General features: G+C 32.1%; 2 protein-coding genes across 3 annotated transcripts; one reads left to right on the top strand and one right to left on the bottom strand.

The window, feature by feature from the left end:
• Positions 1 to 1,072: 1,072 nt before the first annotated feature.
• Positions 1,073 to 12,955, top strand: LOC124531204 (protein artichoke-like). Of its 2 annotated transcripts, none has more exons than XM_047105695.1 (4): positions 1,073 to 1,161; positions 8,447 to 8,650; positions 8,718 to 11,341; positions 11,417 to 12,955. In XM_047105695.1, exons 2-4 carry the CDS (start codon positions 8,508 to 8,510, stop codon positions 12,928 to 12,930), a joined length of 4,281 nt encoding a protein of 1,426 aa, XP_046961651.1. In that variant the 5' UTR covers positions 1,073 to 1,161; positions 8,447 to 8,507; the 3' UTR covers positions 12,931 to 12,955. The 2 variants fall into 2 exon arrangements, with proteins under 2 accessions (XP_046961651.1, XP_046961650.1); XM_047105694.1 differs by lacking the exon at positions 1,073 to 1,161 and adding an exon at positions 4,821 to 4,853.
• A 4-nt stretch (positions 12,956 to 12,959) lies between these two features.
• LOC124531205 (inosine triphosphate pyrophosphatase) lies at positions 12,960 to 13,807 on the bottom strand. Its single transcript, XM_047105696.1, has one exon. It carries the CDS (start codon positions 13,590 to 13,592, stop codon positions 13,014 to 13,016), a length of 579 nt encoding a protein of 192 aa, XP_046961652.1. The 5' UTR covers positions 13,593 to 13,807; the 3' UTR covers positions 12,960 to 13,013.
• Positions 13,808 to 13,989: the final 182 nt, after the last annotated feature.

Raw genomic sequence — 13,989 nt, 5'->3', positions numbered from 1 at the left:
TTTGATATCAAAAACTGGTTATGTATTGATGTTATGCGAAAATGAATCTTAATGCAGAGACGGGCTCGTATACCTGTTTATATATTTACGTCACGAATAAATTCTATTGGAGTAAGAGGTGGGTGTGTTTTGTACCTTTAAAATATTCTATACCATTTTGACATTGAAAATTAATTACGTACGTATGGAAAGGATACTCGAGTATGTAGCAAATTAGATTTTCTTATCGATAAAACGATTTTTCCTTCATGAAAATAGAAAATTTGTTGTTTCACGCTGTTAATGTCCGCTTGCCTTAGGCTGCTCTCCCTTTGAGAAGTGGTTTAAGATCTTATACGATAAGGTATGGTTAATGGATACACAGGTGGCAGATTTTCACCTGACACTTAAAGGTTTCCCTAGTTTTCTTTATCGTTAGACGTCAGATGCGAATTATAACCACAAATTAAGCTCATAAATATTAAGACGTTTTGGCCGGCTTTCAATAAGGATTTTTCGGTTAGTGTTGCGATAATAACGCGGTACACTGTCATTATAGATCACTATGGAATAATGGTATAATATTATTGTTAGTATTTATTAACATATACATTTAATATGAATTCATATAGAATTCATGCTAAGAACCACTAACAAAAGTTGTTACGAAAATTGTGATACAAAAAGAATAATTTAATTTTGTGTCCATGTGACATATCAACTGGAAAATATGCGATCAAAAGTAACTTAAGTATTACAGCAAAAAAAAGAATAAATGTAAATCATTACTATTTTATCCGCAACGACCTCTACTCAAAAGACAAGACTTGAATCTAAAACACGAGCGTTATGTTATTAAATTAGCAAAAATACATTATTTTTTTGAAACCGGTTAAGTTGAACTTTATATAAAAATAGCACTAACCAATTTTTTATTATTATTTATCAAATCGAAAAACAGAAGTTATTTAAAATAGACATGCAACAAGTACTTAGTGAGGGCCTTAGATATATATTTTATTAATTAAAATTGATTTTGGAATTTTTTATAGCAGGAACCTAACGTTTTCGAACATCGAACACAAGCCGACGACGTTTTTTTTTTGCTTAACAAGTTTTTAAACGGCATACTTCGAAATCGTTGCTGGTTCCTTTTTGTGTCCGTCCGAGAACCTCCGGAAGGTTAGTAATTCTTAACAAAATATGTTAAAACAGTTTATCCTTCAATTTATTTATTTTTTCAGTAGAGGCATTTTAGATTTTTCATTAATTCTAAATATTAAGTGTTGAGCATACACCTAACCTCCTAAGTCCTAACGCGTTAGAAAAACACCTTACCAAATTGAAGAGGAAAGAGGAAAGGATTAGGTGTCTCTACATGGCTTCTAAGGTCCTGGTAAGTGGACCTTCATACATAGACTCTGGTACAGTAAGAGGTATACGTAAACGACATATCAACCCAGTAGTACAATTTAAACATTCATCATTAATATAGTTTTATATACAGAATTATAATAATCCTTTTTAGAGTTCCTTATTCAAGAGTAATATTAGGTGCCATTAAAAAAATAGAATAAACAATAAATTTCAGCGAGCACGTGAGATGAATAATTTGAAGGCAAAATAAGATCCCTTTAGTTCGAAATGTTATAATGTATTAGTATAAGTATAGTAGTAACCGGTTCTCAATACAATGATCTAAAAGCAAGTGTTTGTAGTTGTTACATATAATATAATATGTGCTACGTTATGGAATATTGAATAATCTGGTGAATAACTTACTGTCCATAGTTAAATGGCTGTAGGATCAAATGCGTATTGTTAAAATTTAACAATTCGTATGTTTTATTTTTTTTTATTTTTATTTTGCAATAAGATCCACAGTAAGTTATTGAGGTCAAAAATACATAATTTTGTCGAAATTGTTTTTCAAAAAATATATTTAGTATATAATTTAGATAAAATTCGTTAAACATAAAACCTAAACAAAGATTTCATTTAAATTTGGAATTATTTTTTATGATGGTAAATTAAATGTTGGAAGGTACTTATAGTAAGCGATGACTGATATATATGTTTTATTTACTGGCTTAAGATTTTCTTTGTATATTCGGTTGTTATTTTAGTGCACCATTATAATATAAGGAATAGGAACAAAATAAGGAAATGTATCACATTTGACACCAAATGAATTGTTTATACATATCGTCGGGCAGGTACTAAAATTTTTTGCGCGTCTCTAACGATTTGGCAATATACAAGGTCAACTGGTTTTGTAATGCGGATATCGTATGGTCGCAAATAACTCATGAATTCATTAATAATATTATTTTTCTGAGGCCCTTATTAGCGGGCGTGTCGGCATTTATGTGCAAATTTTTTATGACTTTTTATTAAGTCTAAATATAACTAAACGATGTCGATTACACGAATTTAGAAAATGTAGGTTCTCCACACTTTTTTGATACATATTCATAAAGTGAATAATTTTTTTTAAACTAAGTATTTACATTACAAACTATCTCGACTTTTCACGAATAAAATTAGGTATTGAATAAATACACAAATGTACAATGTTAAATGATTTTTTTAATTTGAACTGGAACTGAAAACTTTTTAAATTTTGGCATCCTGGGCGACGGCCCAGGATGCCAAATTTGGGGAAGCGAGGTGTGGTCAGGAGGCTCTTGTCTCCTGCCTCGCATAACCTTAATAAACAATAATAGTAAAAAAATAAAATTGTTAAAGTTGTCTTGGAACACATTATTACATAATTTTTTTTTCTTTATAATATAGATTGGCGGACGAACATATAGGCCACCTGATGGTAAGTGGTCACCATTACCCATAGATAATGACGCTGTAAGAAATATTAACTATTCCTTAAATCGACAACGCGCCACTAACCTTGGAAACTAAGATATTATGTCCCTTGTGCCTGTAGTTACACTGGCTCACTCACCCTTCAAACCGGAACACAACAATACCAGAGTACTGTTGTTTGGCGGTAGAATAACTGATGAGTGGGTGGTACCTACCCAGACGGGCTATTCGAAGTCCGTCCCTGGTCAAATATTAAAGGGTGCCGTACTGCATGTCCAGTCCGGAACACCTAGATGGCTCAAGCCGGCCGGATCCGGACTAAAATGTACAGTTTGCAGCGGAGACTAGCAATCCACATAGTGCGGAGTGCAATATCCTGAGCCTCGGGAGCGTCCTTTCCACCTTTGGACTCGCATTCGCGTTGAAATGTCGCGAACGCTGGAGGGCTCTAGCTATGAGATGCGGCTGACTCCGCCTGAAACATCCAGCTGCCATCGAAACCTGGATAAGACGACAAGTCACCTTCACCGGGTGGGGTCCTCACGTTACAAACGGCCATCAGAAGAACGGTAATCAGGATGGTCTCGAGTTGCCGTATACACTAGCGAGAAGTCCGCTCGCCTCCGACGATAAGGTAATCTTGCCCCCTGAGCAGAGCTTCACTGAGCCACGAGCGGATCACTGCACTGGAATCCATGCTAAGGACGGTCATCGTAGTGTAGTAGGTAGAAAATTCGCATAAAAACTCTTTAAAATTGCTTCCGGCAATGTTCCCACTATCCTACTGCTACTAGGTACACTATTACACTTTGCACACATAAAAAGTAATTCGACATCGCTTTTTTTTCCTTTAGGAATCTGGAGTTGACACTTTCAATTGCTTACGTAATTTGAAATCTTCAATGTTTCAAAGCGTAAACGTAAACATTTAAATTTAATAATAAAAAAAAATTAAACAGGAATAGGGAAATGTACGTCGTATGTAGATAATTAAGATCAATCAGTTATTGTTACGTTGTAATTTAACAGTAAATAGTTCGACCGACGACAAACGTGCTATTAAATAATATGTCAATTTAATTGTATAAACATTCCAAGTTGCTACATTACTGGATTAATCTTGATAAAAATAAATGCAATCTTTATTTTGCAATCAGTCAAAGATTAACGCAAACAATTTTTCAGACATGTTATTTTTTTATTATAGATATTCTGTACGATGAAAATTCGAAAATAGAACGAGAGTTCGATTGTGAAATTTCAAAAATGTATGTTTTTCTGCCACATTCAGAACTGGAAATCAGTTCAAATAATAGTTATTAGGTACAATAATTAAATTACGTTTACAAATTTCTTTGAAAAAGAATTTGCATAGTTTAGCGATAGATAAAATCAATGTTCACCCATAACGATCGTTTTTCACAAAAAAAAAATACGCGATAACTTGATAATTTTAAAATAGGGTACAAACGAAGCTTAAATTATTACGTCACGTGAAAATTACAAAATCAATAACAAAAGCAATAATAAATATGAAAATAATCCTTACAACTTTGACGGAGGTACCTAATGTTTCGCACTAAATGTACGCAATATAATTTGATTACCGAATACGGTACAGTAATTACATAAACATTTAGCAATTGACTTTATATTTGGTAATACTTCTAGTAAATCAATTTTTATATCTGTTGCTCAGTCTTCTTCTAGTGTTAAAATTATCGGCACAGATAATACCGATTTGCACATCTACTTCTAGAAGACGAGGTTACGTATGAAGGCACGCGCTACAATGGTGAAAGATAAGTTACTTGGTGCGCATCGAGCCATGAACCGAAAGTCTGGTGTTTGCATGCGAAATACACTTTGTGTACAGTCCGTGTTTATCTATCAGAGACTTCAGTGGTCCGGGATTGTTTGAAAGTGAACACCAAGTTACGCAATTGGATATTGTACGAATATAATATCGCACGTTAACCGCGCTTGGATCATTGGTGACTGATATCATCATCATCATCACATCTTATGGGAATTGTTTTTTTTTCTAAAAGGTAACAGGGTTTAAATGTATGAATTTGGAATTAAGTATGATTTTAATAAGGATCCTTTCAGACAAAGGAATAATTAGTAAGAATCTGGAAGCAGTTAATAGCTGTAGGTATCTATTTACTATAGTCAAATAGAGATGACACATTTTCGGGCAATAAATTTCATTGTTTTTTTTTTTTATAATATCGACATACTGCCTGTAATGAAATCTGCTTGAAAGTCGCTATTATTATTTTTCTAAAGAGGCCATAAATGTCTAGTAAATATATAGATGTTGAGCATATGTGTTATCCTCAATTGAGCGTTGGATAAGGACCAGTCTCAGAATTTTTACACGCAAGATAATATAGGTAGGCAGTATTTGAACTCACGCAAGTCATTATTTTAAAAAACAATGGAAGTGGAAGTAACACAGAAAATAAATACAATTTATAAAACTAATACATATGACAACAATTATACCAGATATTTTTTAGATACGTATTAAGCTTCCCATACTGAATTCAAACGCGTATAATTAATTGATTTTCTCAACTTTTCGTTTCTGTAATATGCATGTATTATACATGTAAACCTTCTTAATAAAGCATACTATTATGAAAGCCGCATTAAATCCGTTTACGCATTTTAAAAGATCTAAGCGAACAAAAGGCGGGAAACGACTTTGTATTATACTATGTAGAGATTGTTTACCAAATTAAAGTAACTTTTGTTACATATGAACCAAAAAAGTCGATTCAGAAACGAAGATGAAATAGGTACTAATTATTTGTTTTTACCTTGCCAAGTAAAATAGAAATGTTGGTATCGCATTCATATTATGTTCATATTATGTGTTAATTAATTTAACTAAACACTATCAATTACTACAGGAAAACGGTATTGAGAGATAATCAATAAATTTTGTACATATTTCGATTGGCATTTGCGGATTTTGTGAATATGTAGAAACCGAAATACCATCAGCATAATATATTATTTTTAAAAGGTGCGTTTATATTTTGAAAATTGCGCCTCATTGATGATCAACTCATTTGCACAATACGATAGTTCCTTAATGGTATATTATTGGTATTGGTACAAACTTTTTGTATCTTCTGGCACCAATCAAAATATCCTCAAAATTAGTTGATAGTATTTTCAGCTAATCTTATATCTCGAGCACAAATGTCCACCCGTTAGTTGCATGTTTTTTAGGACAAATCTAAGTATTGTATTAGGTAAGCGTTTGAATACTGTAAAGGGGACATGTTCAAATGCATGAAATTGTGATGACTGCAATCACGATCTAGATACGAGATGTGGAGAAAATGTTATAATTTAGTATTATTACCATTGGAGGACACGAATTGTGACATTTTCTACAAATAGACCAATTATATTTCAGTATAGATAGAACGATATTAGCAACTATTTTTATTGATGAACGTAAATAGATAAATGTTGCAACATTTTGTAAAGCAGTTTGGTACGTTGCTTATCTTCAATCGAAAAGATTAACAATGCGTTTGGGTACGTAGATCAAATCAAAGAATGAGTTATTGCTGCATTAGACAATAAGGACAGGTTTTTTCTGTATTTGATATAGATGCCAGTCGGGACTAAATGATGATACCTTATAATAATTAATTTCCTTACACCGTCAATGCGCAGCGAACCATGTCATCTAATATGTTATGCCTGTAATAACACTGGCTCACTCACTCTTCAAACTGGAACATAGGACTAAAAAGTGTTGTTTTATTTTGCATTCATCTATTTGAACGATAAAAAAGCCGTAAACATTTATTTTCTACTCAGGACGATTTATATTAGGCATAAATTATTTTATTGAATACATTATAAAGAAAGAATAATTAAGCAATAGACATAAATAGTTAAAATCGGCCAAAATAATTCTGTAACACATTCCTTTTTCATTTGCGATTCCTAAAAAAAGTCTTAAGTCTTTTGCGTAGGATGCACTTAATACGTTTTTATGACAATACCATCATGTGACAGTTATGTACGACGTAACTACGTAACTGTAACGAAAACTCATGGTCCCATTGAGTGATTACAAGTTACGTTAGAAAACTGTACAAACAAAATTATTTTACTCGCTTACACGTAACTGTGACTGTCATATGTTGTAATAATGATGTATGAAGTGTATTTTATCGATTAAATAAAGAAGTGATATTCTGTATATTGCAGATGTACTAATATAATACATACATCATTTACACTACTCGCAGTTTTGTCGACATCGAAAATCGCAGGGTCTAATTCGAGCCAAACTCTAAAAAAAATATTTTTTTTTACATGATTATAATTTAACTTGTGCTTTGCAGTATAAGTATATATCGTGAGGTGCTATGTTTTTGTCGTCTGCATTTAAATACAAAATCATTAGAACTACCTCGTTTATTAATCGCACAAGCCTGCTGATTTTTAGGTCTTAGGTTCAAATCCTGGGTCGTTTGTTGAGATTTTCTGTCTTGAAGTTGACGGTACACGCTGATACCATGTATGTTTGCTAGCCCGCCGGAACACTTAGGAACACTTATTTTCCTACCCAGTTCGCTTGTCTGCATTGAGAACAACTAGCGTAGCGACACTAGGTCTGAAGGAGAATAATGACTTGGTACATATTTGTGCCCTTCCGTTCAACAAACTTTCATGTTAATATTTTTAAAAAATAACATACATGCATACATTTAATTCAAAATCATAATATTCATCATTAATCAAAATATTGATCAATTCGAAAAACTGTCCTACCGTCCCTAAAATATATTATATGGTATAAAATAATTTAGTTTTGCGTAAGCACACTTCCTAAATAACAAAGACGTCAAGTAGTAAGGCACAGATAGTAAATAAAAACAATGGCTGGAGTAGTGAAAGTGTTACTTAATCACTGTATACCACTGACCATTGTCTTAACAGTTATATTGTTTCATTACGTCCTTGACGCAATTCGACAATAAAAACTATTATTTGAAATACAGGAAACATTATTGTAACACGGTCTGAAATTAAGTTCATTTCCATAAATACTACCAATGGTTATGTACAATTGTACACGATATGGACCCGATGAAACATACTTCTTTATCCTTGACTTATTAGACTTAGATGAAACCGAAATACCAACTAACAAAAATACTAAAAAATATCGATTATATTATAAAAACAAATCAAAACACTCAATAACAATAATAACATCAGCACCAATATTACATAAAAGTAACATTCGCAACTATTCATATTATGAAAACTTAATTCTAATTTTAATTAGTTTTTGAACTTGTATAAATAATTAAATTCTGAGTTATTAAGCCCAATATAAATGTTTGTCCTCTATGTACTGATTATTACTATTGAATCTTCCGGATTGGACATAATTTTTTTCATGCAGTTCAAAACTTTAAAATGGTATCATGGCCCCTTATTATTTATGTAAGACATTGTGATCTATATATAAGCAACTAATACACGTATAGATAAGTTTATCTATACCGGAGTTGATTGTTGAATTGATGTTTAATTAGAATGGGTTTAAATATTTTCGGAAGGTGTAAAGTTATAATAGACATATTTTTTATTTCAGATGTTACCAATAACAATTACGATTAATGATTCAAGAATGCAACAATGACAGTCTGTGAGGAATGGAGTTCTACAAACAGAAAATATTAATATATCTTACTCTGATAATAATTACAGCTGCTTTAGGACAGAAAACAGTATGTCCACCGCCAGATACAATTCTTCCCTGCATATGTACTCATCGTCAAGACGATGTACAAATATGGTAAGTCAAGGATTTAAACAAAATTATTTTCAAAGTAAGCATATTTTCTAATTGTATCTATTTTTAGGTGCACGCACAGCGATTTGCCACAAGTACTAAAAGGTGTGCAAAGGATAGGCGAATATATTAGAAATCCCATCGACGAAGTAATCATTGAAAACAACTATTTGCCTTCTTTACCTGGAAAACTATTTCAAAATGTCAAGATTCTTAGATTAATGATCCGGCACAACGGTTTGGAACGAGTATCGGCAACATGGTTGGAATCTCAAGAACCACATTTACTAGAAATATTTATAGTGGAAAATGATCTTAGGAGTCTACCATCGGAGAGCTTGATGAAGCTACAGAACCTACAAGCTTTAACGATACAATCACATAATCTTAAAAGAATACCCACCTTAGTTAATATGCAAAGACTTCGATATGTGAACATACAGTCTGCAAGTTTAAGTAGTATAAATGAACACAGTATTGGTAACTTGCCAAATCTTGAAAAGCTATTTATTAAAGGAAGTTTAAATTTGAATACAATAAAAGAAAATGCTTTCTACGATATGCCTAAACTAAAAAAACTCGAAATAACCGAATGCGGAATTAGATCTATTCATATGCGAGCGCTTTCTTTACTTCCTCAATTAAACGAATTATCTTTAAGTAATAATAGAATATCAGACGCAACTATGATAGGAAGAGCTACAAGAGACTTACCAATGCTTTCCACATTAAATCTTAATTTTAATTTAATAAGTAAATTAAGTGAAGGGGCGTTTGTCGATCAAACCATGTTGGAAATTTTATATTTGTCAAACAATAATATAAATATAATTCATCACGGAGCTTTTCATAGAGTACCGAAATTAAGAGTAATAGACTTAAATTATAACGAAATAGTACGAATACATCCTGAATCCTTCTTACAACAATCAGGAAGCGGAGTTGAAGAGTTTTCACTTATCGGCAACAAAATAATGCACATATCTGAATTTCGATCGTTACTTGACGCATTGCCTCGATTAAGATATTTGGATATGAGTGATAATTTATTACAAGAAATTCCACGAGGCGCTCTCAGAGGACATCCAAGTTTAGAACGTTTGCATTTAAACAGAAATAACATAAAATTTATTGATGCAGATGCATTTATTGCTATGCCTGCATTACGAGAATTACATTTAAGTAATAATTCGTTAAATGATATGAATGAAGGCCCATTTTGGAATTTACCTGCTTTAAAAGGTTTAGATTTGTCTAATAATTATTTTCAAAGGTTACAGCCAAAATTGCTGTATAATCTACCAGCTTTGAGAAGAATTGATATAAGTAACAATCAATTAACTATAATAGATCCTATTACTTTCATGGAGACTCCTTTGTTAGAATACATAAATATATCGGGAAATGCATTAATTTCTACACACCCAGCTACCTTTCGTAATTTACCAAATCTATATGAATTAGATGCGAGTTCAAATAGACTAGTTGAATTTCTACCAGGTCTACCAAGAGGCTTAGAGCAATTATACTTAAGAAGAAATCAAATAACTAGTTTGCCAATGCTTCCATCACCTGATTTAGATTTGCCTTCTTTAAGAACTCTTGACCTTTCAAATAATGGCATACAAAAAATACAGTATGGAGGTATGAAGACTTTACATAATTTACGTAGATTTTATATAAATCGAAACGGCCTCAGACAGATTGAAGCTAGCACTTTTAGTGATTTAGAACGCTTAGAAGTGCTAGACATAAGTGACAATCAAATCATAACTATTCATCCAAAAAGTTTTATCAAACTTCCATACCTTAAACAAGTAAATTTACATGGAAATAATGTTGAAAATTTTGACTTCATGGCAATACAAAATAATATCGCACTATCAGAGCTAGACTTTAGCAAGAATAAATTAAAAAGTATAAGTCCTAATATAATAAGCAGGGGCTTAGATGTTGAAATACTTAACATATCATCTAATAATCTTCACGAATTGCCTAATTCTTTAAACGTTTTATCAAAATTGAAAACATTAGATGCGAGCAATAATTATATCAAAAACTTTGATGGTAATATTATCAATAATATACAAACTTTGGCGGAAATTAAACTGCACAGCAACAGAATAACTGAATTACGAACTGGAAGCTTTCGTGATTTGAATAATTTGGAGTCTATCGATTTAGAAAATAATCAACTTGAAATAATTCATCCAATGGCTATTGCCAATCTCCCGAAGTTATTGTCTATTTACCTTAACAGAAATCATATTATAGAAATACCTGATCGAGCATTTTCGAACCTTTCAAAATTAAGAATCATTGAGATGCAAAGCAACAGACTGCAATATATATCAATACGAGCTTTCGAAAATTTACCTTTGGTGCAATATCTTAATTTAAGCAATAATCAACTAATTAATTTGGACAATTTAGGTATTAAACACTTGGTATCACTTGAGGTTCTAGATTTAAGTTTTAATAAGATCACAAGAATCAATAAGGAATCTTTTCAATATATGGAGTGGCTCGTTGAACTGAATTTAGACAATAATCTTATTTGTCACATTAGTAATCAACCATTTGACAACATGCCAAGATTAAAGGTTTTGTCGTTAAGACATAACAAATTAACATCGGTGTTCGAAGATAATTTTGCCAAGTTGAGAAACAATATCGCCATTTTGGATATTGATGGTAAGTTTCACTGTCACATGTTATAAGAAATTTAATGTTTTATTATAGATTTACTAATGTTATTTTCTTATACAGGTAACCCACTTGTCTGCAATTGTGCCATTATTTGGTTAAAGTCATGGTTGTCGGAATCATCATCTCTTGGGCCAAAATGTGCTGATGGCTCCTATGTGAAAGGAATGCCTTTTTCGAAAACCGACTGTTTGAATGTACAATTTAAGAATCAAGATCTAAAATCTTGCATGACATATGAAAATGAAGCATTACTACCAAGCTTAGCTACTTCAGAAGTTTACTCATCATTGGATAAAATCAAAGACTATGAAACACACATTAAAAATAATTACCAAGGCAATAAATTAAACAACCGACCATTACCAGAAGAATCAGAATATTTTTATGATGACTATGTGGATTACCCATACAATGAAACATTACTGGAAAATATGAATACTGCTGTCAATCAGTCTACAAAATCTCACAATCATTTAGGTAACACACCAACAATTTATGCCGCAATGTCCAACACAACTCATAAAAAAACAGGAATTGCATTGAAAGTTCCAGTTCCTAGCAGTGGTTTCACCTTTTTCGGTGTTCCCTTACCATCAATAGACATGGGAAAATTATTAAACACTGGTCGGAAAATAGATTGGTCTGATAATAAAAATAGTCAGCAACATCTTAAAAAATATCAAGTAACAGAACCTCCACGCTTTGAAACTGGTGGTTTCTCACCGATGCTTCCTGTTACAACAAATGGTTTTATACCGATACCAGATCCAACAATCAGTACATTACATACTACAAAAACAAGCATGGAAGGGAATGCCGCTAGTTTTAATAATGAAAAATTTAATCATAATGTTGTCTCTGTAGATAATATACCACCAACCACGACTAGCAAAAACAGTACAACTCATAAAAAAATGAAAAGTGAAATACATGAGCTTGAAGCATTCCACGGTGATGATAATAGTACTCATGTAACATATAATAGAACTAAAAATATAGAAGAACAAAATACTGATCCTCTAAATATAAGTAAATACAATCTAATGGAGTCTAATCTAACAATTAGTCAAGCAACAGAAAAAGAGGGTATCATTACTACAGATACAAGTAATGATATGTCTATTCAAGGATGGCTTGAAACCAGTACTGTGACAGCAGCACCAACTATTGTGACAACAAAACCACTACCACAAATAAATAAATATATTGAGAGCCAACCTACAGCTCTCTCTGCAATACTTTTACCAAACAATGATGATTTAACAAAAAACCACAGTAGAACCGCAACTGTAACAAAGGTTAACTTACCACATGCAGAACACTATGATCTTAGATATAATTATTCCCCAGTTATCAATCGCGAGGGTAAGACAAGATTTTCAGAGGAAAGTTCAAATAATAACAAGCCAAGACAAGTTGATAATAATGATTGGTATTATAAGAATTACAATAAATCTAATCTGGAATCTTACATTGCACCTGGCATCCAATCTTCCTTAGGTTGTAATATTATGGTAGATCATATAACCTTAAAATATACAGCAATGTTATGTTTAATCCTTATAATATACTAGATTTAATAGTGGTAATAAATACTTTAAAAACAAATTGTAACATTTATTTATTTAATCATCATACATACACTACACTGTGATTATTATAATTGTCCATTCCTTTCTAAGAAATAAGTCCTTAATTTATCTAGTGCTCTGTATCTATGGGATATTTTGTTTTTTTCTTCCTTTGGCAATTCTCCATATGTTTTGTCATAACCATGAGGCTGAAAGATGCAGTCCCATCCGAAATCTCTAGAACCTCTTGGTGGAACAATAGTTCCTTTTGTTATTCCTTGAAAAATTATGATATCATCATCAATATTGCCTGAACTATATGCAAATGTGCAAACTGCCTCTGCCGATTTATCTTCCCATCCCGTTAATAGCTTATGCAAGCCTTCTGGTTCTAACTTATCTAAAAACCATTTAATATAAGGTCCAGGAAGGCCACTTAATGCATTAAAACATAGGCTTGTATCTTCTATAAATACCGGCCTATTTATAAGGCGTGCTGCTTCTTGACATTTCTTAATTGACACTTCATTTATTTCTCCTTGTAACTCTGGTAAGTCTAATTTATGACTTACAACTTCCAATGGAAAATTGTTCCCTAAAATGGCTCTCACTTCTTCCAACTTTTTTACATTTCCTGTGACAAATGTGAGAGTTCTTTTATTCATTTTGTTACAGAAATAGAGGGTTTTTACAATTTATTGTGGACTTATTACAACAAATAGTGTTAAGTTAATATTTTGAATATCTGCGAAACATGTGCTTCAGCCTTCAGTATTTTGGTTTATTTTAATGACATTTGACAGTTCTGTTGAAATAGAACTTTCAGGCAGGGTTGCCAATACCTATTCACCTAATTCCCCAAATTCAGGGAAAAGAATTAGCCAATTCCCCACAAGTTACCCACACAGAAATAAAGGACAAAAGTCATGTTACTTTATCTATTTTTTGTGTTTTCCTTTTTTCCCCACACATTGGCAACGCTGCTTTCAAGTGCCAAAAGTACAGATAATTATTATTAGATTTGCATCATACTTCATAGTCATGGAATCCTTATATAATTTT

The sequence above is a fragment of the Vanessa cardui genome, chromosome 7 (assembly GCF_905220365.1).
Source record: "Vanessa cardui chromosome 7, ilVanCard2.1, whole genome shotgun sequence".
In the NCBI taxonomy this organism is placed as follows: Eukaryota; Metazoa; Arthropoda; class Insecta; order Lepidoptera; family Nymphalidae; genus Vanessa; species Vanessa cardui.
This window is presented reverse-complemented; position numbering and strand designations above follow the sequence as displayed.